The sequence below is a fragment of the Vipera ursinii genome (assembly GCF_947247035.1).
Source record: "Vipera ursinii genome assembly, chromosome: 2".
Classification (NCBI taxonomy): Eukaryota; Metazoa; Chordata; class Lepidosauria; order Squamata; family Viperidae; genus Vipera; species Vipera ursinii.
The window spans coordinates 179,956,974-179,981,300 of NC_139513.1; the positions used below are offsets into that span (position 1 = coordinate 179,956,974).

The window sequence follows — 24,327 nt, forward strand, 5'->3', positions numbered from 1 at the left end:
TTTGGGGGTTGCCATTCAATTATAGCTTTCACTTTGGCTGGGTCCATTTCAATGCCCTCATTGGAAATTCTATAGCCAAGATAATCTAACCAGGTTTGGTGAAATTCACATTTTGACAATTTGACATAAAGTTTGGTATTCAATAGTTTCTTAACACTTCTCTGACCAGTCTTATGTGATCAGTCATATTTGTACTGTATATCAGAATGTCATCAAGATACACCAGAACCCCTTTGTATAAATGTTCATGTAGGACCTCATTAATCAACTGCATAACTATGGCTGGGGCCCCCTGCCCTCTACATGGCATGACTTTGAACTGGTACCTTCCCAAGGGGCAGTTGAAGGCAGTTTTCCATTCATCCCCCTCCTTTATTCTCACACGGTAATATGCTTCTCTCAGGTCTAATTTAGTGAAGACACTCCCCTTCACCAGGTGGGTTAGTAAGTCCTTCAGGAGGGGGAGGGGGTATTTATTTTCCTCACTGCATTCAGACCTTTATAGTCCACACAGAGACAAAGAGACCCATCTTTTTTTTTCTTTGAACAGCACAGGGGCTCCCACAGTAGACTTGGCCTGTTCAATGAATCCCCTTGCTAGATTTGTATCCACATATCACTGCATCTCCTCCATTTCAAGGGTGGACATAACATACAATCTTAGTCGTGGAAGTTTGGCCCCCAGCAACAGTTCAATGGAACAATCATTGGGCTGGTGAGGAGGCAAGGTATTGCATTCTTTCTCACTAAATGCCTCTGCTAGGTCCTGAGGATGAGTGGCTCCCCTGGTGGTCGTGAGGCAGCCATGTGCACTCACTCATTGGGTGGGCTAAAATCCTCTGTAACATCTGTTGAATCAATGGGGGGATCAGGCCCTATAGGTAGTTTCACAGTTCTCATTCCTTTCTCCCACTAGATAAATGGCTTCTATTTTTCTAACTAGGCTAGCCCTAGGATCACAGCCTGAGTCATTTTTGGACTCACTAGGAAGTGAATAAACTCCCAGTGCTCGCCTATTTCTAGGCGTAAGGGCTCTGTTAATTGCATGACTAAAGTCCATCCCATTAGGGAGCCATTGGCTTACTCAAACCTCACAGGTTTGGAGAGTGGTTTAGCTTGTATGCCCAGTCTCAGAGCAAATTTATTTATTTATTTATGGCCCCCAGGGGGAGGGCCTTCTCTGTGGGCGCTCCGGCTTTGTGGAACCAGCTGCCGGTTGAGCTCCGGATGGCACCGGATCTCCGCTCCTTCCGTCGCGGGTTAAAGACCCATTTATTTGAACAAGCTGGCCTGGCCTGATGGGGAATCACTTAGGGTTTTAATATTTATATATATTTTTATTGTTTTTATTGTGGGCAATAATTTAATTCTTTTTTAATTTTTGTATTTTTGTAGTTTTAAGATATGCCCTGTTCACCGCCCTGAGTCCTTCGGGAGAAGGGCGGTATAAAAATTTAATAAATAATAATAATAAATAATAATAATTTAGATTTATATACCGCCCTTTCCCGAAGGACTCAGGGCGGTTTACAGGGCATTTAAAAAACAGTCAATACAAACGTTAAAACAAAATTAAAAGAGATTAAATAGAACCCTGAGAAAATTAAAACCCAGTTAAAATTAAAATTAAAAATATTCTCAGCCTGGGCCAGAGAGGTCGAAGAGCCAGGTCTTCAGGTCCCGGTGGAATGAACGGAGGTTGGGAGCAGTCCTAAGCTCCGCAGGCAGCTGGTTCCAGAGGGCAGGTGCACCCACTGAGAAGGCCCTACCCCTGGGTGTTACCCGCCGGCAGTCTTTAACCGGCGGCACCCTGAGGAGACTCTCCCTGTGGGAGCGCACTGGATGAAGGGAACTTGATGCTGGCAGCAGGTGTTCCCTCAAATATCCCGGACCCTCGCCATTTAGGGCTTTATAGGTCATCACCAGCACCTTGAATCTCACCCGAAGGGCAACTGGAAGCCAATGCAGCTCGCGGAGTAGAGGTGTTACATGGGAGTATCGGGAGACCCCCATCACAACTTGCGCAGCCGCATTCTGCACCAGTTGAAGCCTCCGGGTGGTCCTCAAGGGCAGCCCCATGTAGAGAGCATTGCAGTAGTCTAAACGGGAGGTCATGAGCGCATGAGTGACTGTGCGTAGGGCATCTCGGTCCAGATAGGGTCGCAACTGGTGCACCAGGCGAACCTGGGCAAAAGCCCCCCTGGTCACGGCTCCTATATGGTCTTCAAAATTGAGTCGTGAATCCAGGAGGACGCCCAAGTTGCGAGCCCTATCAACGGGGGGTAACACCTCACCCCCCATCGTTAGAGGTGGAATAGTCTGGTTAGCTCGAGATGCCGATATGCACAGCCAGTCAGTCTTGGCAGGATTGAGACAAAGCCTGTTTCTCCCCATCCAGACCTGGACCGCCTCCAGGCAACAGGACATCACGGCGAGGGCATCGCTGGGTTGGTTCGGGGTGGAAAGAAAAATTTGGGTATCATCAGCGTACTGATGATACCCCACCCCAAAACCACGAATGATCTCACCCAGCGGCTTCATATAGATGTTGAACAGGAGGGGCGACATGGCCTCACGAGACCGATGGTTCGTTAAGGTGCTTCCAAGTAAAAAGGCAGCATGCAGGGATGCAATCAGATAAAGCTTTATTTAATGATAGAGTAAAGAGAAAGAGTTCCCTGGCATGGAGGCATCCATGCCTGGATTGAGCTCATGGATCATTCCTACAAGAGAGCAAGCAAGCAGAGAACAAGAGAGAGCAGCCCCTGAGCAGAGGTTTTTATGGGGGTCCTCAGCCCCTCCCTTACTAATTAACTCTCTCCAATGGGGCTGCAGGGGCTGGGGACCCCTGACCCACCAGTGGGAGCAAAGATGCCTCTTTGCTCCCATCTGATGACCTTTTTGGGGAACTGCCATGGCTGGCACAAAAAACATCTAACAATTCATCACTGGAGATATTTAAGAAGAGGCTAGACTGATATGGTATAGGTTCTCCTGCTTCAGCGGAGGGGGGGGGAGGTGGATTAGAAGACCGCCAAGGTCCCGTCCAGCTCTATTCTATTCTATTTCTGTAATTTATTACTTACCATATTTTTTATGGGAAAGACACTCTTTCACTGATTCCTCTGATGAGACCTGCTCTAGTATTGTTAAACCTCTGGCATAGTTCCCATCTTCCTCAGAGCACATAAGCCCCACATTCATATCAAGGTAGTATCTCACTGGGGGATTATTATTATAATAGGTAAGGTAAAGTTTCCCCTGCACATGCGTGCTAGTCGTTTCTGACTCTAGGGGCCTGTGCTCATCTCCGTTTCAAAGCCGAAGAGCCAGCGCTTGTCCGAGGACATCTCCGTGGTCATGTGGCTGGCATATCACAGCTTCTACTTCTTTAGGTGTTGGCCTTCTTATGCATAAAATTCTTCCCAAGAATCTAGGAGGTCTGATGTATCAGTATAGTACATGTGCAAATCCATATATGACAGATGAAATTTTGTCAATACACAGATATTCTAAGTGCTGTCCAAGAATTTTTTGTTATGCCACACTATGTGCCAATAACCACTGAAACCACACCTGGTTTATGCCATCATCTTTCAAATTCAATTTTTATATCTTGTATCTTGTGACCTTTTTAAAGGAAAATAAATAAAGGTTATTCTTTTATAAATGGTACCAAATGTAACACCAATGAATTGTATAAAATGTAACACTAAGATGTGGGGCTATCTAAGATGTGGGTATTTCCTGCTTAGACAGAGAATTCACACTTGGTAATCAACAAAGTTCTTTTGAAATGTTAAAAAGGATACTCACCTCAAGAAGGTGAGTAAAACAAGATAGTGTAGTGACGGATGTAAGGAAGTTGTTACAATAAGTCTTTTGGATGTAAAAGTTCAAAGAGGATCTTTTAGAAATGTAAATGACTTCAAAGACTAACTTAAGTTTCTTAGGGGGGCATGTATCGGGAAAAGAAAGTATAAATGCCTAGTTTGAAACTTGCTCAGGGTGCTCTTTGAACCCAATCCAACTTGGGGAAGGGTCTAAGAGGCCACGTTTGCAAACGCTTTCTTTCTTCTTAATTTTTTTTTATTATTTTCAATTTTCTTTTCAATAAATCTTTGTTTTTGTTAACCAGACTTGTCTTTGAGTTGTGAGTATCAAATTTTGGGTTTTTAAATCTCACAATCTTGGCGCCCAACATGGGGCTTGAAAGAGCCTCTTGGGGCGAGCTGTTCTCAGTAAAGTCCAGGGGCGCGCCTGTTGATTTCAACTGCCTGGAGTTGTCTCAGATCTAGCTTCCCATTGCAGGCTCCGAGCCAAACTAAATTAACAATTCTGGTCTACCAAATCAAAGAATAGGAAAAAGGAAGAGAGTCAACAACTGAGGCCCAGGACCAGGTAACCCAGTGCACTGGCCCAGGTAAGAAACTTTTGCCCTGAAGGAGGGAAACACGCAATTGTACCTGGGTGGTCAGGAGAGCGATTGTGGGAGGTTTCTGTGATAATGGCTGTGTGAGTGTGATGGGCTGTGTTCTGGGAACACTGGTAAGTCCAAAGCGATTGCGGACCTGAAAGGTTGCATTTCCTTAACCCGCGAGGGGAAAGGACAGCCTGAAGGGAAGCGAACTGGTGTTGAAAATTTTGAGTGGCCATAAAATTGAGAACCTCAGGGAACCATAATCAGGGAAACTCTCAAAGAAGATGGGCAATTGTTGTAGTTGTTGTTGTAAACCTAAAGAAAAGAAAATTCAAAGAAATAAAAGCAAGTTTTTCTTCTATCTTTTTCTTTTAATCTAGCTCTTTGGACTATTCAATTCCCTTTGTCAAAGGTGAGGTGAGGAGGGTGCTACTTTTCCCCTCCCCCTTTACACTTGCAAAAGACCCCAGGTTCAAAATTCCTTTTAGTCTTTCCCCACTGTCTTTTGAAGTTGGTGGGATAAATTGGAGGTAACCATAAATGTTTTTCCCCCTTTTCAATTAAAAAGGGGAGACCTGTTTTGGCCTAAAACCCCAAATTGATATGTGTGTTTTGTTTTGTTATATATATTTGGACATTTGGAACATTAAGCTTGGACTTGGAATGGTGAAAAAAATAGGAGATGGTTAAAGGGCCCTATAGAAACCATGTTCGGTTGGAATCACCTCATGATTTTTCTCACCTCTTGTAAGACAAGCCATATGTCTAAATAAATGTTGTTTTAATAAGTATCTGTGTATATATGTCTGTCTGTGTTGTTCTGTGTTATTTCCAAGACTTGGAAGAGGGTCAAAATCCTCTCTGATAACACCAAACAAAAAGGCCTTATTTAACAATGTATGGTTTGTCTGGAGAAAGTATGAAATGAAATTTTTGTATGTGAAATTGTTTATGCAAGCAGTCAGAATGGAAGTGAATGAGTTAATTTGCTGATATGTAAATGTGTGTTAGCCTTCAAACATCACTCACCCCCACCAGTCCCAGGCTGTGAAAGGAATAGTAAATTGCAGATTTTATTGTTGTAAAAGTAAATGAAAAAAAACAACAACAATGAGACAAGTTTCATGGACAATGTGTGAGAGAATTTATGGAAAATGCATGTGAAGGACAGCAAAAAAAATTAGTGGTGAGATTTTTGTAAAATTTCTTTTACTCCTGTCTCTTTCTATTCCCCCCTCCCCAGTTACTTTACAAGAGAGAGAGAGAGAGAGAGAGAGAGAGAGAGAGAGAGAGAGAGAGAGAGAGAGAGAGAGAGAGAGAGAGAAGGGAGGGAGAGGGGGGGCTGGTCATCTTAACCATTTTTTTTCTGCTTAGAATTCTGGTCTGAGGAAGGGGGTGTGTGAAATGTAATGCCCACTCTTGCAGTTTCAGCTTGTAATTTTTTTTTTGAAAGAGGATACAGTAATTGTTGGACAAGTTTTTGGAAATCTTTGAGTTTTAGTTAAACATCACCCAAAATAAATTACTCTGATCTTTTTGTGGAGTTGTTTTTTTGTTATTTTTATGATGTTTTTGTTTCTGTGCACATTGATGGAAGGTGATATCTGGGAGAATTGGAATTGCAATTCTGTCCTTGTTTAGGAACAGGGAAGGAGTTGGGAAGATTTTTTTTTAGGATTGTGAATGGCTATGTTGTTTTGACTAATGATTTGCATGCAAAACTATTAGGGAAAGAGGCAGCCAGTGGCATTTTTGTCTAAAATTGACATTTGGGGAAGTCTTGGTGGTTAGCATTTCTTGTTAAGTGTGGGTAATTTTAAATCAGAAAGCCCAAAGGAGGTATCCACTTGCTCATAGCAAAGTAGTTGGGAAAAAAACACCACAATGAAGGTGGGATGGTAAATGGAAAGAAAATGGAAGTGGAAGCTGGGAGAATTTCCCTCCCTTAATCAGCACTAACCTGTGGATTTTATGCCTTACAACAGGCTCTGAGATTGTTAATAAAGGAAAAGGGGAACATATACACTGACTCCAAAAAGGATTATGGAATCTTCAATACTTTTGGAGAAGAGAAATGTAGAGGATTGATTAATAGCTAAGGGAAACAGTTGGCTCATGCAAAAGTTGATAGAAGCTGTGGAAGCAGAAAAGACAGAAGTTAGGCCAGAGTGGCAGAAGGGCAGTGAATGAATGGATAATAGAAGGGAGAAACAGAAAAGTGGTTTTTAAGTTGGTTTGCACAGATTTGTGAATTGCATGCATTAAAATTGTTGGAAACAAGGGGATTGCCACTAACGGGGTCATCCTAAATGTGTGAATTGTATGCCTTAACACAAGCCTTAGAATGCTGAAGGAACAAGAATGTACTATAGAAATATGGAAAGTAGAAGAAAGTGAGAGGTGGATGTTGCATGATGGGAGAGGGAAGTTGAAAAAAAATTAGCTAGAACACAGAAGCAGCAAAAAAAAAGAGATAAATGCTGATGATACTACACAATGAACACTCCTCATAGGATGTATAATAAATGAAAGACTGGTTTGCTTTATCAGAAACTTCTGAGATTTTTGCCATAAAGAATGTTAATTTCAAATTCTGTTGAAAAAGTGGAGATATCTGTATGATGTTTGTCATTCCATTCTTCGTTCACAAGTTCTCTCATTCCTATAATAGAAACTGTGAAGCAACTATTAAATCTTTGTTTTTGTTAAAAAATATTATAGATAAAAAAAGAGGTGTACGGTTGTATTTATATTTTAGTTAAACAAATCTGTGATAAATAGAAGTAAATAAAAAGCTTTACAAAGTTTGGCGTTGAGGCCATTTCAATATAGGCCTCAATGGGAAAACTGTCTTTGTCCCTTTCAAATGATGTATGGGAGACTTTTGTTACTTTCAAGAATGTCAATGAGGAAGAGTAGAAAATTACTCAATATTTAATCTGGCATAGGTTTTCTCTTCTATCTCAGTACAGGCCCAGGCTGCCCTACCACCTGTCTCTGGCCATTGTTGTTCAGGTGAAAAGAAATGTCACCTAGAAATACCAGTCCTGAGTGGTCTCAACCATGACAAGTCCTCCTGATTTAAGGAATCAAGGCGTGAGTCCATGGAAAGTCCCATCATTCCCTCTCTAGTCACAAGCTCTGCAGCTGGACGGCCTGCAAATGAAATTTCAACCTGCCTCGCCTGTTGAACTGTTTCCATCCAAGTATGAGAAAAACCTCAGTGGATTGGACTACCCTGGAAATCATGTTCCTGGAACCTGGACTGTGTATTGCAATATTTTTCTTCTGCTACTGTTGTTTCCCTCGTAACTTCTTTGGTAGAAGGAAGGACCATGGGCAAAAGGGAGTTGTGTTTGTAACAAGACTACGTATTCTACTTGCAAAGGGGCAACAGGATCACTTGTTATGCTCCTGTAAATACAGTGCAGCTTTACCAATAACTTTAAATATGGACATATGGAGGAACATACAAACATTACCTTTTGGGGAAGAATAACACCAGATTATGGAAAAGTGCCAGAAACTTTTTTTTGATGCACGTAAAGCTATTGACTGTAATCAAGCTAAATGGACTAAGTGTGGAGACAGGCGTACTCATTAAATGCCAAATATGTTTGCACATCCTACCCAACCTGGAATAATCAAAGGATTCCTGCAACCCAGTGTGCTTCAAGATAACCAGACCAATGGATTTTTCAGTATCATTTGAACTTGCTATCAATTGAACCAGATACAAATATGGGTTCAAGTTGATCTTCCTGAACTGGAAACCACATTTGAGATTCCTTCAGTATCAAAGACATTTTTTTATTGATCTGGCCCAAACAATTGTTTCATTTTCAAATGTGAAGTTTGAGAAAACATCACTTCTTATTTTAATTTGACTTAGAAAGAAAAGGACTGTCCAACCAAATGGGTTCTCTATTTTGTCATTGTGGCCCTAAACTGAATTATTAGACCCCAGTCCAATATTACATATAAGGAATATGTCAAATAAGTCACTGACAGAAATGTGAAAGCTTGTAATCATGTATATATATCTTTGATTATGTGCAAGCAACTTTGTAGGTGCTTTATATTGGGAAATTAGTTATAGAAAAGCAAATGTTTCATGCTTTAGGTACAGGTGATTGCTTATATGAAAAGAACATGACTTTAATAACAACAAAAGACTGGGAAGAAAGAAACAATGTTAATAATGAAGGTAGGAAAACAAGGGTTGGGGAAAGAAGATTCAGAATATAATAACTTGCTTCCACAGGAATTTGAAGAAAAATTAGGGACTGATGAATTCCTAAAAGTATAAAAGAATAATTCAGGTAGAAGAGAAAAAGGGTGGAATTAAAGGAAAATAAATAAAGGTTATTAGTCTTCTTCTATCACCTTGTATTGCCTCATCAGCTATCCATACTTTATTCTTTTAAAGCAAACTTAAAATCTGATGTGTTAAGAGCAGATTTGGATAATCTTTCAATTAGAGTCATAGTTAAAGATTGGTGAAAAATTAATAATTCAAATCCTAACCAAGGACCGAAGAATTATTATCAGAATAATCATCTGTTCATCTCACAGTCAGCCAAGGGTGTATTTATTTATTTATTTATCAAATTTATTTGCCGTCCATCTCACAGCTCAGACAACACTGGATTTTTGTATTTTTATCCACTTAACGAGTAATTTCCAAAGACCTGGGATAGGCAGACATGGTTGTTTGATGCTGTTAAAGATATCGTAGCAGGATGTAAATTGTTCCATGAAAAGCTGCCTTTTTACAATTTATTAATATTATGAAGCAGAGCTAAAAAGGCCTTGAAAAAGCATGTTCTTCCCGCCAAACGAAAAAAAATGCGGTTGTAAATATCTAGGAGACGAGGGTAGCCGAAAACACACCCGCGATTCGCTCCTCAAGCAATGCTTCTATTTCTTTTTATTGGCCAAAGTATTTCCGGCCGTTGTCTAAGGGCAAGGAAGCACTTCCGCCGGTCTTGTTCCGGGGATCTAAGATGACGGAACCGGAGGCGTTGTTGCGGTACGGTAAGAAAGTGCGAAGTTGGATGCTCGTGGCGGATTGAATAGCGGCCAGCGGAACGTCCCAAAGACGGCCCGTAGTCTCCTATCCTATGCCTCGGCCGTTTGGGTAAGTTGGATAAGACGGGACCTTTTTAGGCTGGCCTTACTGCGTTTGTTAGAGAAGGCTTTGGGACAGGTCTTCGCTTTGGTTGCGAAGGGCATGGTTCGGCGCGTGGGGGGGACGAGCTGTAGATTAGACCAAATGGGGCTGGTGTAGACAGGGAAGAGGCAGCCAGCCTCTCCACTGGCCAAGATCGGGAGTCGGTAACCTGTGTGCCCTCCTCCCACCCCCGCCCACATTCACCATAGGCTGGGTAAACCTGGTACTGTAGTTCTTCAGAGCGGGTTGTGGGACTCACCACCGAAACGGAAATTGTCCCTATTAAGCTTTCCCGGTTTCTTCTAACTATTCTGTTTGACTTTTCCTGATGCTTTAATGATTACGACACCAAAACAGATAGTTCTTCCCTTTCCTTATAAGGCAACAAAAGCAATTTTGCTTTCTGCATATAATTTAGGGACGGTAAACCCGAAACTAAGATGGTAATCAATAGAATACAAGTTTGACAATACTGATTTGAAATATGTTGGCTTTTTTCTTTTCTTGGCCTTTCTAAATTAGCTTTTATTAGTGTTGAACAGATGAGTTACTTCCCAATGCTCAACTGAAGAGGTGAACATAAAATGTATTCCTGAACTACACATTCTCTATTTTTTAAAGTTTTGGTATAAACGTCTTAAGCATTGCTGGAGGAACCATGGACTTTTCTCTGGTTCTTTTCTCTCCCATATTGTAGATTTTTTAAATATCTGAACTTGTCTTGTGCAAAGATTTGCACATACATGGTCTTTTAACTGCTATTAACAGGAAATGAAAATTAATTGCTTAAAGAAGTGGAGTTCATTATAATATTTGCCTCATTGATTGGCCTTTATAGGTGACCTGACATTCCTTAAAACCTCCTTCCTCCCTCCCCAGCCCAATTGAGTTGGATACAGAGCAGTAAACATCTGTGCAGGATTTGAGATTTGCTATAGTTAGGAAGATGATTTGAATATAAGACATATTTGCAGATGTTTATATTTAATAATTATATATTGAGCTGTTATATCTCTACAGCAGCTTCCTTAGTGATTTTGCCTTTGATTTTGTAGTTCTACTTCCCCAGCAATGCACATGAAGCTTTCATCAACCTGTCAAAGAGGACATAGTCTCCATTAGTCTCAGTCGTTAAATGAATTCCGTGTCACCCACCTCAGTGCAGTACTTAAGCCAGGAAGAGTTGCACCATTCAGATGGAAGGCAGTTTTTTAATTCCCGAGCCAGCAGCCAGGGAGGGAGCTATCCAGGGTTTTTCTCCAGAAGTGCCACCTGCAGCCAGTATAGTGAACCTGATGAAGTGGACAAGATCAAGAGCAAGCTCCTCTCTACCTGGAACAATATGAAATATGGTAAGTTCAGATTATAGAAACTGCATGGGAATGGGAAGATCTTATCACTGTTCAGTAGTCCCCAAGGTAAACTTTGAATATAGATTTAAAAAAAATCTTAACAGCTGTAAGTACTTCATCAGTTGGGCATCCTACATATTTCTCCTTTTCTCTTTTATGCCCTTGGAATTTTCAGTAAAATTCTCAATATATTTTGTGACTTTAAAATCAGGAGACCTGTGTTTTCTTAAGTTTCACACATAAAATTAATTCATTTGTCTTTCAAGATATATTTAAGTTCCTATTTCCTTTAGAGGCCTAATTGTTAGCCTTTAAAAATGTAGGTTTACAATCTACAAAGATTTGTCTAAAGATTTGTAAAAAAAATAAACCTATTGTAGCCATTGTATTCTGTAATCTCTCTGAAACTATTCAAAATTAGATAGATTTTTCAGAGTTTGAATTTTTAAAAGAAAAAATATATATTTAAGCCTGTCATTCTACTCTACTACTTTGATATCCATGAAACCCGGTCTGAAAATTTCAGTCTACCATTTCTCTGACACTGCCTCACATGAATATTGTAGTACCCCCAATTAAGCAAAAAAAAAAAAATCAAAGTTGCCAACTATAAATTATTGATGTTCACAACAACACTAAGCAATAAACCATGATTTCTAAGCCACATGACTGGGCCCTCACCATGTCCTGACACAAAATCAAAACACTTTAGCTTAGTGGGAAGTGTAATTGCAGATTAGAAGAATAATTTGTCTTTGTATTTTTACAACTAGTTTTGTGAATAAATCTGAATGGGTTGGAGAAAACTATCTGTTTAGGAGAATAAATTCTGTTCCTATTTTTCAGTTCCTATTTTTCCACTGTTTTACAGCTATGGTAGTGAAGCTTACTTTTTTGTAACCTATAGCTAATAGGACATACTGCACACTTATTTTCTTGAAGATAATTTTTGATGAAGAATTTGTGGTCCGAGTTAGTGAAATGAAATAAATTCATTGATATGTGTATAGATGTGTATGTATTTCATTTGGCCTTCCATATACTACTGAATGACAGATGAGGGAATAGAAGGGAAACTGATCAAATTTGCAGATGACACCAAACTGGCAGGAGTAGCCAATACCCCAGAAGACAAGCTCAGGATCAAAAAAGATCTTGACAAATTTGAACAGTGGGCCCTATCCAACAAAATTAATTTTAATGTGAAAAAACAAGGTTTTACATTTAGGCAGGGAAAATCAAATGTATAAGTACAGATTAGGTGAGACTTGGTTCAAAAACAGTAATTGTGAGAGGGATCTTGGAGTCCTAGCGGACAAGCACTTGACTATGAGCCAGAAGTGTGCAGCAGTAACCAAAAAAACTAATACAATCCTGGGTTGTATAAACAGAGGCATAGAATCAAGATCGTGCGAAGTATTAGTACTGCTTTATAAAATCCTAAGACCACACCTGGAATACTGCAACCAATTTTTGTCACCATATTACACAAGAGATGTTGTGACTGAAAAAAGTTCAGAGAAGAGCAACTAAAATGATCAAAGGCCTGGAGACTAAAGCATATGAATAATGGCTGAGGACTTGGGTTTGGCTAGTCTAAAGAAAAGAAGAAATAGGAGTGACATTATAGAGTATTCCAGTATTTGAGGGACTGCCACAAAGAAGGGCATCAAACTATTCTCCAAAGCACCAGAGGGCAGGATAAGAAACAATGGTTGGAAACTGACCAAAGAGAGAAGCAACCTGGAATTAAGGAGAAACTTCCTAACAGTGAGGACAATTAATCAGTGGAACAGCTTGCCTTCAGAAATCGTGGGCGCTCCATCACTGGAGGCTTTTAAGAAGAGACTAGAAAGACACATGTCTGGAATGGTATCGGTTCTCATGCTTGAGCAGGGGAGTTGACTAGAAGACCTCCAAGGTCCCTTCCAGCTTTATTCTATTGTATTCTATTTATCTGAGAGAGATGGATGGATGGATCTTTGCTTTTAAAAATCTGAGATTGCCAACATTCCCTACATTGCACATTTTGTGTATTCTATGATAATGTACTGCTTTTAAAGAAATGGTTACTTCTTAATCTGCCATTCTTGTACCTGCTGATGATATTGTGATTTAGATCCTCACTGGCTCAAGGTTGACTCAGCCTTTCATCCTTCTAAGGTCCATAAAATGTTGTTGTTGTTAGTTGTGAAGTCGTGTCCGACCCATCGCGACCCTATGGACAATGTTCCTCCAGGCCTTCCTGTCCTCTACCATCTTCTGGAGTCCATTTAAGCTCACGCCTACTGCTTCAGTGACTCCATCCAGCCACCTCATTCTCTGTCGTCCCTTTCTTCTATTGCCCTCAATCTTTCCCAGCATTAAGCTCTTCTCCAGTGAGTCCTTCCTTCTCATTAGGTGGCCAAAGTATTTGAGTTTTAGCTTCAGGATCTGGCCTTCTAAAGAGCAGTCAGGGTTGATCTCCTCTAGGACTGACCGGTTTGATCGCCTTGCAGTCCAAGGAACTCGCAGGAGTCTTCTCCAGCACCATAGTTCAAAGGCTTCAATTCTTTGGCGCTCAGCCTTTCTTATGGTCCAGCTTTCACTGCCATACATTGCAACTGGGAAGACCATAGCCTTGACTATACGCACTTTTGTTGACAGGGTGATGTCTCTGCTTTTTAGTGTGCTGTCTAGATTTGCCATGGCTTTCCTCCCGAGGAGCAAGCGTCTTTTAATTTCTTGGCTACAGTCCCCATCTGCAGTGATCTTGGAGCCCAGGAAAATAAAATCTGTCACTACCTCCATTTCCTCCCCATCTATTTGCCAGGAATTGAGAGGGCCGGATGCCATGATCTTGGTTTTCTTAATGTTTAGTTTCAACCCAAGTTTTGCACTCTCCTTCACTCGCAAGAAGGGGCTCTTTAGTTCCTCTTCAGTTTCTGCCATAAAATAATGACCCAAATTGTTGGGGGCAGTATGCTGACATAAACCACTCGGAGGGTGTGGTAAAGCACTAGGGAGCAGTATATAAGTTTAAGGGCTATATTGCTATTGCATTTGGTCTTTCCTCATGGTGACATATATATCATTTTTTCCTCCCATTTTCCCTCAGTTAAAATCCTGTGAAATAGATTGGACTACTCCAATATAATCCAGGCACTTCGCCATTCTATGGCTGAGGATGGACTTCAATTTGGCCTTTGTAGAGGACATAAAAATGGCCCTAAAGGACAGGAGAAGAGTCACTAGTAAGGCAATGCTGAGATAAGCAGGGCTTGAGCCCAGGCCAAGAAACTAACTTGAAAAAAGTCTCAGAAAAGAACCTCCCAAATTCACATGAAAATAAAGGGAGGGAGAAGAAAGCACATTCAGAGTTTCAAGATTCTGTTAGTACAACTTTACAATACTGTCCTAGCTTATAAGGCATTGGTTTCATACTTTGATCCACCTTGTAGGGTTGACTGTTTCCCTGCTCAGGTGCAGAACTTTCATCCTTCTATTAGTAATGTTTCCATCCCTATGTGTTTTTAAAGCTGTGGGAGAATTCTTAACAGAATAGCAGAATAACAAGAGTTGGAAGGGACCTTGGAGATCTTCTAGTCCAACCCCTGCTCAAGGAGAGCCTATATCATTTCAGATAAGTTGCTGTTCAGACTCTTCTTAAAAGCCTCCAGTGATGGCGCACCCAAAATTTCTGAAGGCAAGCCGTTCCACTGGTTTATTGCTCTCATGGTAAGGAAATTGTTGTCAGGAAATTTCTTAGTTCTAGATTGTTTCTTTCCACCCGTTGTTTCTTGTCTTGCCTTCTGGTGCTCTGGAAAATAGGTTGAACCCCCCTTCTTCTTTGTGACAGCCCCTCAAATATTGGAACATCACTATCATGTTGCTGCAAGTGCTTCTTTTTACTAGGCTAGAAATACTCAATTCCTGCAACCATTCTTCATATGTTTTAGCCTCCATCCCCATCTCAACATCTTTTTTATATTGTAGTGTCCAAAACTGGATGCAGTATTCAAAATGTGGACTTATAAAGGCCTTATAAAGTGGCACTAACATTTAAGTGATTTTGATTCTTGTCACTGCACGTTTTATTTTAGTTCGTCCAAAGAGCTCAATTCTAATTGTACATTTCCTTCTGTTCTGCACCTGTGTTGATAACCTATCTGGTAACCATAGTGAATGTCATGTGGTCTAGCTATGTTATGAGTTAGTTTTGCTGTGTGCGCAAGCGTAAAAAGTTTTCTAGTTTTTGTCTTTACATTTTTCTTTTTACTGTCTGTTGAGAGAGGATGTAGTTGGTTAGCTTTCTTTGTTTATATATATTTTTCTTTTGTGATTAAAGGTTTTTAATAGAATGTGCGTCGGGTTTTATTTTCCTTCTCCCACACACATTATGCATCATCTGAAGCACGGTCCATCCCCCTCTGATAGGAAGAATTAATCCTTGACATTGGTAGGAGAGAATGGTTTGATTTATGTTTTAGACGATGCATGTTTTTGAGACTGTTATCAGTTAGTTGGTTCTGGCGACTGAGGAAGCTGTGATTAATTGCTGAAACATGTCGGGAAGGAAGGCACGGATAAAAAGGGAGGCTCGGAGCCTGTCTCTGGGGCATCTTTCTTTAAGTTTACAGACTCCGCTCGCTTCAGCCACACGCCTTGGAGAAGACGCACCTGCTCCTGTCACCGATGCAAGGTCAGTCACTCTTTTCTGCTTTTCCAAGCTCCCTGGCAGCTACCCTTGAAAATGTTCATACTCCAGGGGCTCATGATGAATTCCAAAGGCTTGGAGCGAAACCTAAAGTCAGGCTGGAGAACATTCCTCATGCTCCTTCAAGCCCTGAGCCAACTATGCGAGAGAGGGCTGTCCAAGGCTACTGTGAACAAATTGGTGTTTTTGAAAAGCAATTGCAGCAGCATGAGGGGGGCTCTGCTGTGATTCAAAGGCCAGTGTCGGCCATGTTGCCTTCACCTCCTCCTCCTTCTCCAAAGCCAAAGTCACACCCACCATTGAGTGTCATGTCAGACGAATGGGAACTGGAAGCTCCTATATTACAGTCACATGACTATGGGCAGTCTTGAATGTCTACACACAGAGTCACGATGCCTGAATCTAAAATTAGAGCACCATCTGCTGGTGAAGCTGCATTAAGACATGAATTGCAAAGCCTGCAGCTCTCACTCTCACAAATGTCCATGCAGGAATCATTGCTCAGAGACGCAAAGTTTCTACAGTTACCTGAGGCTCCAGCCCCTGATGGTGCTAGTATTCCTGTTAATATTGCTTCTATGCAAGTCCCTCTACCTGGCAGAGCACATCCATATTTAACCACACGCAATTGCCACTGGGTTCTTAATTGCAAAGGCCAGTGCCTTCTACAGGTCATGCTAATGCACCACCAGCAGCGCCTCCTGCTGGCCAGGGTGGACTGGCGGCTCAAATACAGTCACAGCCAGCACCTGTACCACCGGCAGCTCCAATGCAACTGCTGCATGTCCGGGCACAGGCACAGACGCCACTGATGCCCCCTGCAGGTTATGGTCGGATTGCACAACCTGCACTGCATGTTCCTCAACATACACCCTCTATTGTACCACTGGCTGGTGACCTAAAATTAAAGCGGTCAGGACAGAATTACAGGGCATGGGTCAGTGAGGTTGGCCTATTGCTACGCAGAGAAGGTACTCACATGATGGTATTTAATTCTCCTGTTCAGCCATGGACTCCTGACATATGGGACTTGGATAATAAAGCATGACATTATTGATGTCAATGGACACTGAGCTGCAGCTCACATTTTCACAAGATGCAACTGCCCAACAAATTTGGACTCAATTAGAGACATGTTATCGGCTAGGTCAATTGAGTCAACATGTTTACTTTTGTCTGAGTTCCATGGTTTCCGATTAAAACCTGGTGAATGTATAGGAGAACATTTGACTAAAATGAAAGGAATTAGAAAAGAGCTGGGTGAAAAAGGTTATCCTATTGATGATTTTCAAATGATCAGCATTATCATCAATTCATTGAATTACGAGTGGAAAGATGCTATTACTAAGATTAATCAAGTGCCTATTGCTCAATGCACAGTGGATCATGTATGCAGGATTTTAACTGAAGAAGAGGCACTTATGCAAGCCGCGCCACATTTAAGGGAACCACCTGCATCAAAAGCTTCAGCGAGGCGTCCCTTCCGTGGAAGGGCCTACGTTCCAAGGATGCCAAGATGCTACATCTGCAATCGTGTGGGACATGCCACCCGGGATTGTCCCCAATGATTTCCAGTGCCCGTCACGTACCAGCCCAGAGGAACAGATTCCAGAGGAGGCAGAGGTAGAGGCGGACGACAAGGTAGTGGTCGTGGTCCCAGGCGTGATCCGCAAGCTCCACTTGCCACATTGGTTGTAAGCAACGATCCACAGCCTCAACCAGAGTATGACAGGTGACTTCTTTGGACTTTGGACAGTGGAGCAGCATTACATGTTATCTACAGAAAAGAGCTGTACACAGAGATGCATGAGCCTGAACCTGAATTTCGTGAACTTTACTCTTTTTCAAATCATCCTGTTCAGGTCATGGGAAAAGGAACTGTTTATATTGAAGAGCTCGGTGCACCCATTCCCGACGTTTACTACGTTCCGTCTGCCAATAGTAATTTGCTTAGTGAGAGTTACTTGTCTAGGGTGTCAAAATTCCAGGTCCATCATCTCGAAAAAGCAAGTTATGTAGTTAAAGATGGAGATATTGTTGCTGAAACCATGTTGATTGGTGGTGTTTATTATATAAAGCCAAAGTCTTAAGCCGCAAGAGCAGGCAAGTATACAAGCTCCAAAAAGGGAGAGCACAGGCCCAGTGAGAGACGTCCCAGAGAGAGATCCTGTTACTACTCCAAAGGCTCCTAAAGCTAACAGGAGAACAAATAAGACACAGGTTGCTCATGGCAAGCCTGGGGTTCCTAATAAACATGCTAATGTTGAGAATTCACTAACAGGTAAACCTTTGCATTCCAGGGGTATCCATAAGTGGCATAGAAGATTGGGTCATGCCAGTTTCTGTGTTCTGAAGAAGATGCCAGAGTTTGCAAGAGGTTTGGATCTAAAGGGGTGTAAGGTGTTCTTGGACTGTGCTGTCTGCAAGAAAGTCAAATCCAAAGCAGCAGCCATTCCAAAATGCGCTACACGCCTATCAACACGCATTTTTGATTTGGTACACACTGACATAGTAGTTCCTTTTACACCAACAATTGGTGGTAAAAGATATTTCTTGACAATTGTTGATAATTACTCTAGATATGGATATGTATTTCCTATGAGAGAAAAATCTGAGACCTTTCAGATCTTTAAAGTCTTTGCCAATCTTGTCTACACCCAATTCAAAGTCAACATCACCAGATGTGGTGCTGAATTCATGTTTCAGCGTTTCCAGGACTGGATGCGTAAGAATGGGATAGTACATCAAACCTCAGCTCCTTACACTCCGGCGGAAAATGGAGTGGCAGAACGCAGAAATGGGGTTCTGCAAACCATGATGCGTTGCCTACTTGAAAATGCTAACCTCAGTCTCTCATACTGGGGTGAAGCTATTAAATACGCTAATCATATCATCAACCGTACTTGGAGTAGTGTAATAAATCAGACCCCTTATTTCATGTTATATGGACACAAGCCTGACCTCTCACATCTCCATATTTTTGGTTCATATGCTATGGTGAATATTCCCTTGGCCCAAAGAAAGAAAGGGTCCTGCAGCAAAAAGAATGAGATTTATGGGTATTGATGATAATTCAAAATGGAGCAAATATATTACTTCTTATCATGTAATAGTGATTTCACAATCTGCTACTTTTGAGGAAGATGCTGACTGGTCCAGGATTCATTCTAACGATCCTGGAGTTTATTTTCCTAGAGATGCTGCTGCCGATGTCTCGTAGCCTGATGATCAAGATCCACAGGAGGATGTTTCTTGCACGAGTTCTTCTCAACCGACTGTTCCGTCTTCGCAAGCTGCCGATGCTGCTGCTGGTGACGACGAAGACAAGGACGACACGGAAGAAGAATGGACGGTTGTTCTGAGATGTTCCAAGAGGGCCACAAAGGGGATTCCTCCAAAACGATATTCGCGGCAAATAACAAAAGCACCTTTACCATTGATTTGTAATGTTACACTTCCGCCTGAGAAGTTCACACAAATCAAACATCTTCCTGAAGTAGAGCAAGATAAATGGTATGAGGCAATGCAGGCTGAAATGGACAGTCTAAAGAAACTTCAAGTGTTTACACCTGCAAGTTGTCCAGCAAACAAGAAAGTTATTGGCACTCGATGGATTTACAGGATTAAAAAGAAGCCAAATGGTGAGTCGTTGTACAAGGCCAGACTTGTAGCCCAGGGTTTCGCACAACGTTATCCTGAGGACTATACAAATACATACTCACCCACAGTGCGGACTGAGAGTGTGAAAATTGCCTTAGCCACTGCAACTATCCTTGGTTTGAAGGTTTTCCAGTTCGACGTTGAGACGGCTTATCTACACGCTGACCTAGATGAAGTCATCTATGTGAAAGGTCCTCCAGGTTTTCGACAGCAAGAAGGGGATACCTGGTTTCTACACAAAAGTCTTTATGGTCTGAAACAGTCTGGTTTAATGTGGTACTTATGTCTTTTTGACAAACTAAATTCAATGGGCTTTATTAAGTCTGCAACAGATGAATGCATGTTCACGAAAAGATCTGATAATGGGTATGAGATAATTCTTGTTTATGTTGATGATATTGTTTATATTGGGCTAAATAAGCAGATGAGTGAGATTTTTTGCTAATGCTTTACAGCAGTTTTTCACATTGAAGTCTTTAGGACACATTAACACTTATTTGGGTGTTCAAGTTGTCAAAACCCAGAAGGGGTTTAGCCTCACACAAGAAGATAAGGTTGAACAACTATTGCATCACTGCAACATGGAGGATGCTAAACCAGTGAGTATGCATGGGTATCCATGCAAACCGATTTTCACAACTTGACACATGAACCGAGTCCTGAGTTCGAAGACCAAACACTTTATCGCTCAGTCATTGGGTCGCTGCTGTATATCAGTAGTTGGACTAGACCCGACATTGCACTTAGTGTTAATCTATCACGACACGTAGGCAAAGCAAAACAGTTTCATTCGACATGTGTTAAGAAATTATTGAGATACCTAAAACACACCAAAGACATGAAGTTATTGTTAGAACCTACACATACTGGCTATGCAGAGTTATGTTGTTATGCAGATTCAGATTGGGCAAGTGATAAGAAATTATGGAAAAGCACTTCAGGTTATATGATGTTTCTAAAGGGATGTCCTGTTTACTGGCATGTGCGTAAACAGAATTTTGTTTCTTGTTCCTCTACAGAAGCTGAGTATGCTTGTGTTTCTGATGCATGCAATTCCTTAACCTGGTTTGATGCTTTAGTCACAGATATATGGACACCTCCAATTCGAACGATCACTGTGATGGAAGACAACGAATCTGTGGTTTACATATCCAAGAATCGATTTACACGTTCCAGGTCCAGACACATTGACATCCGTTATCAAAACATAAGACAAGTACTTAAACAAGGTTTTGTGAAACTGCAGTATGTGCCTTGTTGTTGTTAGTTGTGAAGTCGTGTCCGACCCATCGCAACCCTATGGACAACGTTCCTCCAGGCCTTCCTGTCCTCTACCATCTTCTGGAGTCCATTTAAGCTCACGCCTACTGCTTCAGTGACTCCATCCAGCCACCTCATTCTCTGTCGTCCCCTTCTATTGCCCTCAATCTTTCCCAGCATTAGACTCTTCTCCAGTGAGTCCTTCCTTCTCATTAGGTGGCCAAAGTATTTGAGTTTTAGCTTCAGGATCTGGCCTTCTAAAGAGTGGTCAGGGTTGATCTCCTCTAGGACTGACTGGTTTGATCGCCTTGCAGTCCAAGGGACTCGCAGGAGTCTTCTCCAGCACCATAGTTCAAAGGACACAATTCTTTGGCGCTCAGCCTTTTTTATGGTCCAACTTTCACTGCCATACATTGCAACTGGGAAGACCATAGCCTTGACTATACGCACTTTTGTTGACAGGGTGATGTGTCTCTGCTTTTTAGTGTGCTGTCTAGATTTGCCATGGCTTTCCTCCCAAGTAGCAAGCATCTTTTAATTTAATTGAGAGGGACAGATGCCATAATCTTGGTTTTCTTAATGTTTAGTTTCAACCCAAGTTTTGCACTCTCCTTCACTCGCAACAGGAGGCTCTTTAGTTCCTCTTCAATTTCTGCTATTAGAGTGGTATCATCTGCATATCTTAGGTTGTTGATGTTCCTTCCGGCAATCTTAATTCCAACTTTTGATTCATCTAGCCCTGCCTTTCTCATGATGTGCTCTGCATATATGTTAAATAGGTAAGGCGACAGTATACAGCCTTGCCAGACTCCTTTCCCAATTTTGAACCAATCAGTGGTTCCGTGTCCAGTTCTCACTTTTGCTTCTTGGCCCGCATATAGGTTTCTCAGGAGACAAATAAGATGGTCTGGTACGCCCATCTCTTTACGGACTTGCCACAGTTTGTTATGATCCACACAATCAAAGGCTTTAGCATAGTCCAGGGGTCGGCAACCTGAAAAAGGAAAAGAGCCACTGAGATCCGGTTCCATCACACATAAAAAAAAGTGAGAGCCGCGTGCGTGCGTCCATGCACGCGCATGCGCAAAACGGGTTTTTCTTGCACAGGCGCGGACGCGCGCGGTTGCCATTTTTTTTATGTGTGATGGAACCGGTTCCCGGTTGCGCGACGGCGACGGCTCGTTTGCAGAGCTGCCCGTTTGGGGAGGTGCGCGCGCACCTCCGCTCATTCGAAGAGGTGCGCGCGCACCTCTCGGAATGGGCAGCGGTGCCGCTTGTTGGGAAAGCTGCCGCGGCCCATTTGCAGAGCTGCCGCTTTCGGCAGCCTGCATACGTGCCACGGCAGCTTTCCCAAAGAGCAGCGCCGCTGCCCGTTCGCGCGGAGGTGACCGCACACCTCTCCAAAGGTTTGGGGAGGTACGCGCGCACCTCCACTCGTTCGGAGAGGTGCACATGCACCTCTCGGAATGGGCAGCGGCGCCGATTGTTGGGAAAGCTGCCGCAGCCCGTTTGCAGAGCTGCCGCTTTCGGCAGCCTGCAAACGTGCCACGGCAGCTTTCCCAAAGAGTGGCGCCGCTGCCCGTTCGCGCGGAGGTGACCGCGCACCTCTCCAAAGGTTTGGGGAGGTGCGCGCGCACCTCCACTCGTTCGGAGAGGTGCACATGCACCTCTCGGAATGGGCAGCGGCGCCGCTTGTTGGGAAAGCTGCCGCGGCCCGTTTGCAGAGCTGCCGCTTTCGGCAGCCTGCAAACGTGCCGCGGCAGCTTTCCCAAAGAGCGGCGCCGCTGCCCGTTCGCGCGGAGGGGACCGCGCACCTCTCCAAACGGGTGGTGCCACTCCATTTGGTGAGGTGCACGCGCACAACTGCCCGTTCGAAGAGGTGCGCGCGCACCGGGCGGCTGGGAGCATGCGGCTCCGGAGCCGCGGGTTGCCGACCCGTGGCATAGTCAATGAAGCATGAAGCATCTTTCTTTTTCTCCCTTGCCTTTCGCTTCCCTCCTTTCCTCAGCTATTTGCAAAGCTTCCTCAGACAGCCATTTTGCTTTCTTGCATTTCTTTTTCTTTGGGATGGTTTTGGTTGCTACCTCTTGTACAATGTTGCGAACCTCTGTCCATAGTTCTTCAGGCACTCTGTCTATCAGATCTAATTCCTTAAATCTATTTGTCACCTCTACTGTATATTCAACAGGGATATGATTTAATTCATACCTGACTGGCCTAGCACTTTTCCCTACTTTCTTTAATTTAAGCCTAAACTTTGCAACAAGAAGCTCATGGTCTGAGCCACAGTCAGCTCCTGGTCTTGTTTTTACTGACTGTATAGAGCTTCTCCATCTTTGGCTGCAGAGCATATAGTCAATCTGATTTCTGTGTTGACCGTCTGGTGATGTCCATGTGTAAAGCCGTCTCTTGGGTTGTTGGAAAAGAGTGTTTGCTATGACCATCGTATTCTCTTGACAAAATTCTATCAGCCTGTGCCCTGCTTCATTTTGTACTCCAAGGCCAAACTTGCCTGTTATTCCAGTTATCTTTTGGCTTCCTACTTTAGCATTCCAATTCCCCATGATGATAAGGACATCATTTTTGGGTGTTAGTTCTATAAGGTGCTGTAGGGCTTCATAGAACCGGTTAATTTCATCCTCTTCAGCACCGGTGGTTGGGGCATAGACTTGGACTACTGTGATATTGAATGGTTTGCCTTGGATTCGAACTGAGATCATTCTGTCATTTTGAGGATTGTATCCCAGTATTGCTTTTCCTACTCTTTTATTGACTATGAAGGCTACTCCATTTCTTCTGAGGGATTCTTGCCTGCAGTAGTATACCTGATGGTCATCTGAATTAAATTCACCCATTCCTGTCCATTTTAGTTCGCTGATACCTAAGATGTTGATGTTCAGTCTTGTCATCTCTTGTTTGACCACGTCCAGCTTTCCTTGATTCATGGATCTTACATTCCAGGTTCCTATGGAGAAAAAATCTTTACAGCATCGGACTTTCCTTTCACCACCAGACACATCCACAGCTGAGCGTCCTTTCAGCTTTGGCCCAGTCGCTTCATTCTTTCTGGCGCTACTAGTACTAGCCCTCTGCTCTTCCCCAGTAGCATATTGGACGCCTTCCGACCTGAGGGGCTCATCTTCCAGCGTCATATCCTTTTGCCTTTTGGTACTGTCCATAGGGTTTTCAGGGCAAAGATACTGGAGTGGGTTGCCATTTCTTTCTCCAGTGGATCATGTTTTGTCAGAACTCTCTGCTATGACCTTTCCATCTTGGGTGGCCCTGCACGGCATAGCTCATAGCTTCATTGAATTCCGCAAGCCCCTTCGCCACGACAAGGCAGTAATCCATGAAGGGGAGTATGTGCCTACACGTGATCAAATTGCTGATATGTTGAACAAACCACTACCTGCAGCCCAACACGAGTGTCTGCGTGAGAAGATGTGCCTTACCTGAATCTTTGCTTTGCTGACGAAAGAAGGGGATGTCACGTTTTTTTTTAGTTCGTCCGAAGAGCTCAATTCTAATTGTACATTTTATTCTGTTCTGCACCTGTATTGATAACCTATGTGGTAACCATAGTGAATGTTGTGTGGTCTAGCTATGTTATGAGTTAGTTTTGCTGTGTGCGCAAGCGTAAAAAGTTTTTTAGTTTTTGTCTTTACATTTTTCTTTTTACTGTCTGATGAGAGAGGATGTAGTTGGTTAGCTTTCTTTGTTTATATATATTTTTCTTTTGTGATTAAAGGTTTTTAATAGAATATGC

The 24,327-nt window shown here is 42.5% G+C and overlaps 1 protein-coding gene across 4 annotated transcripts in view; it reads left to right on the forward strand.

Moving 5' to 3' along the window:
* Window positions 1-9,414: 9,414 nt before the first annotated feature.
* ATG4D (autophagy related 4D cysteine peptidase) overlaps window positions 9,415-24,327 on the forward strand; it is a 37,719-nt gene continuing 22,806 nt past the window's right edge. Inside the window, exons 1-2 of one of the 4 annotated variants that reach the window (XM_083354699.1) lie at window positions 9,415-9,560; window positions 10,649-10,945. In XM_083354699.1, the coding sequence (XP_083210825.1) occupies window positions 10,729-10,945 (217 nt within the window). In that variant the 5' untranslated portion in view covers window positions 9,415-9,560; window positions 10,649-10,728. Of the gene's footprint in view, window positions 9,561-9,612; window positions 10,946-24,327 lie in introns of those variants that run through there. The other 3 variants (XM_083354698.1, XR_014491462.1, XM_083354697.1) reach the window with 3 other exon arrangements.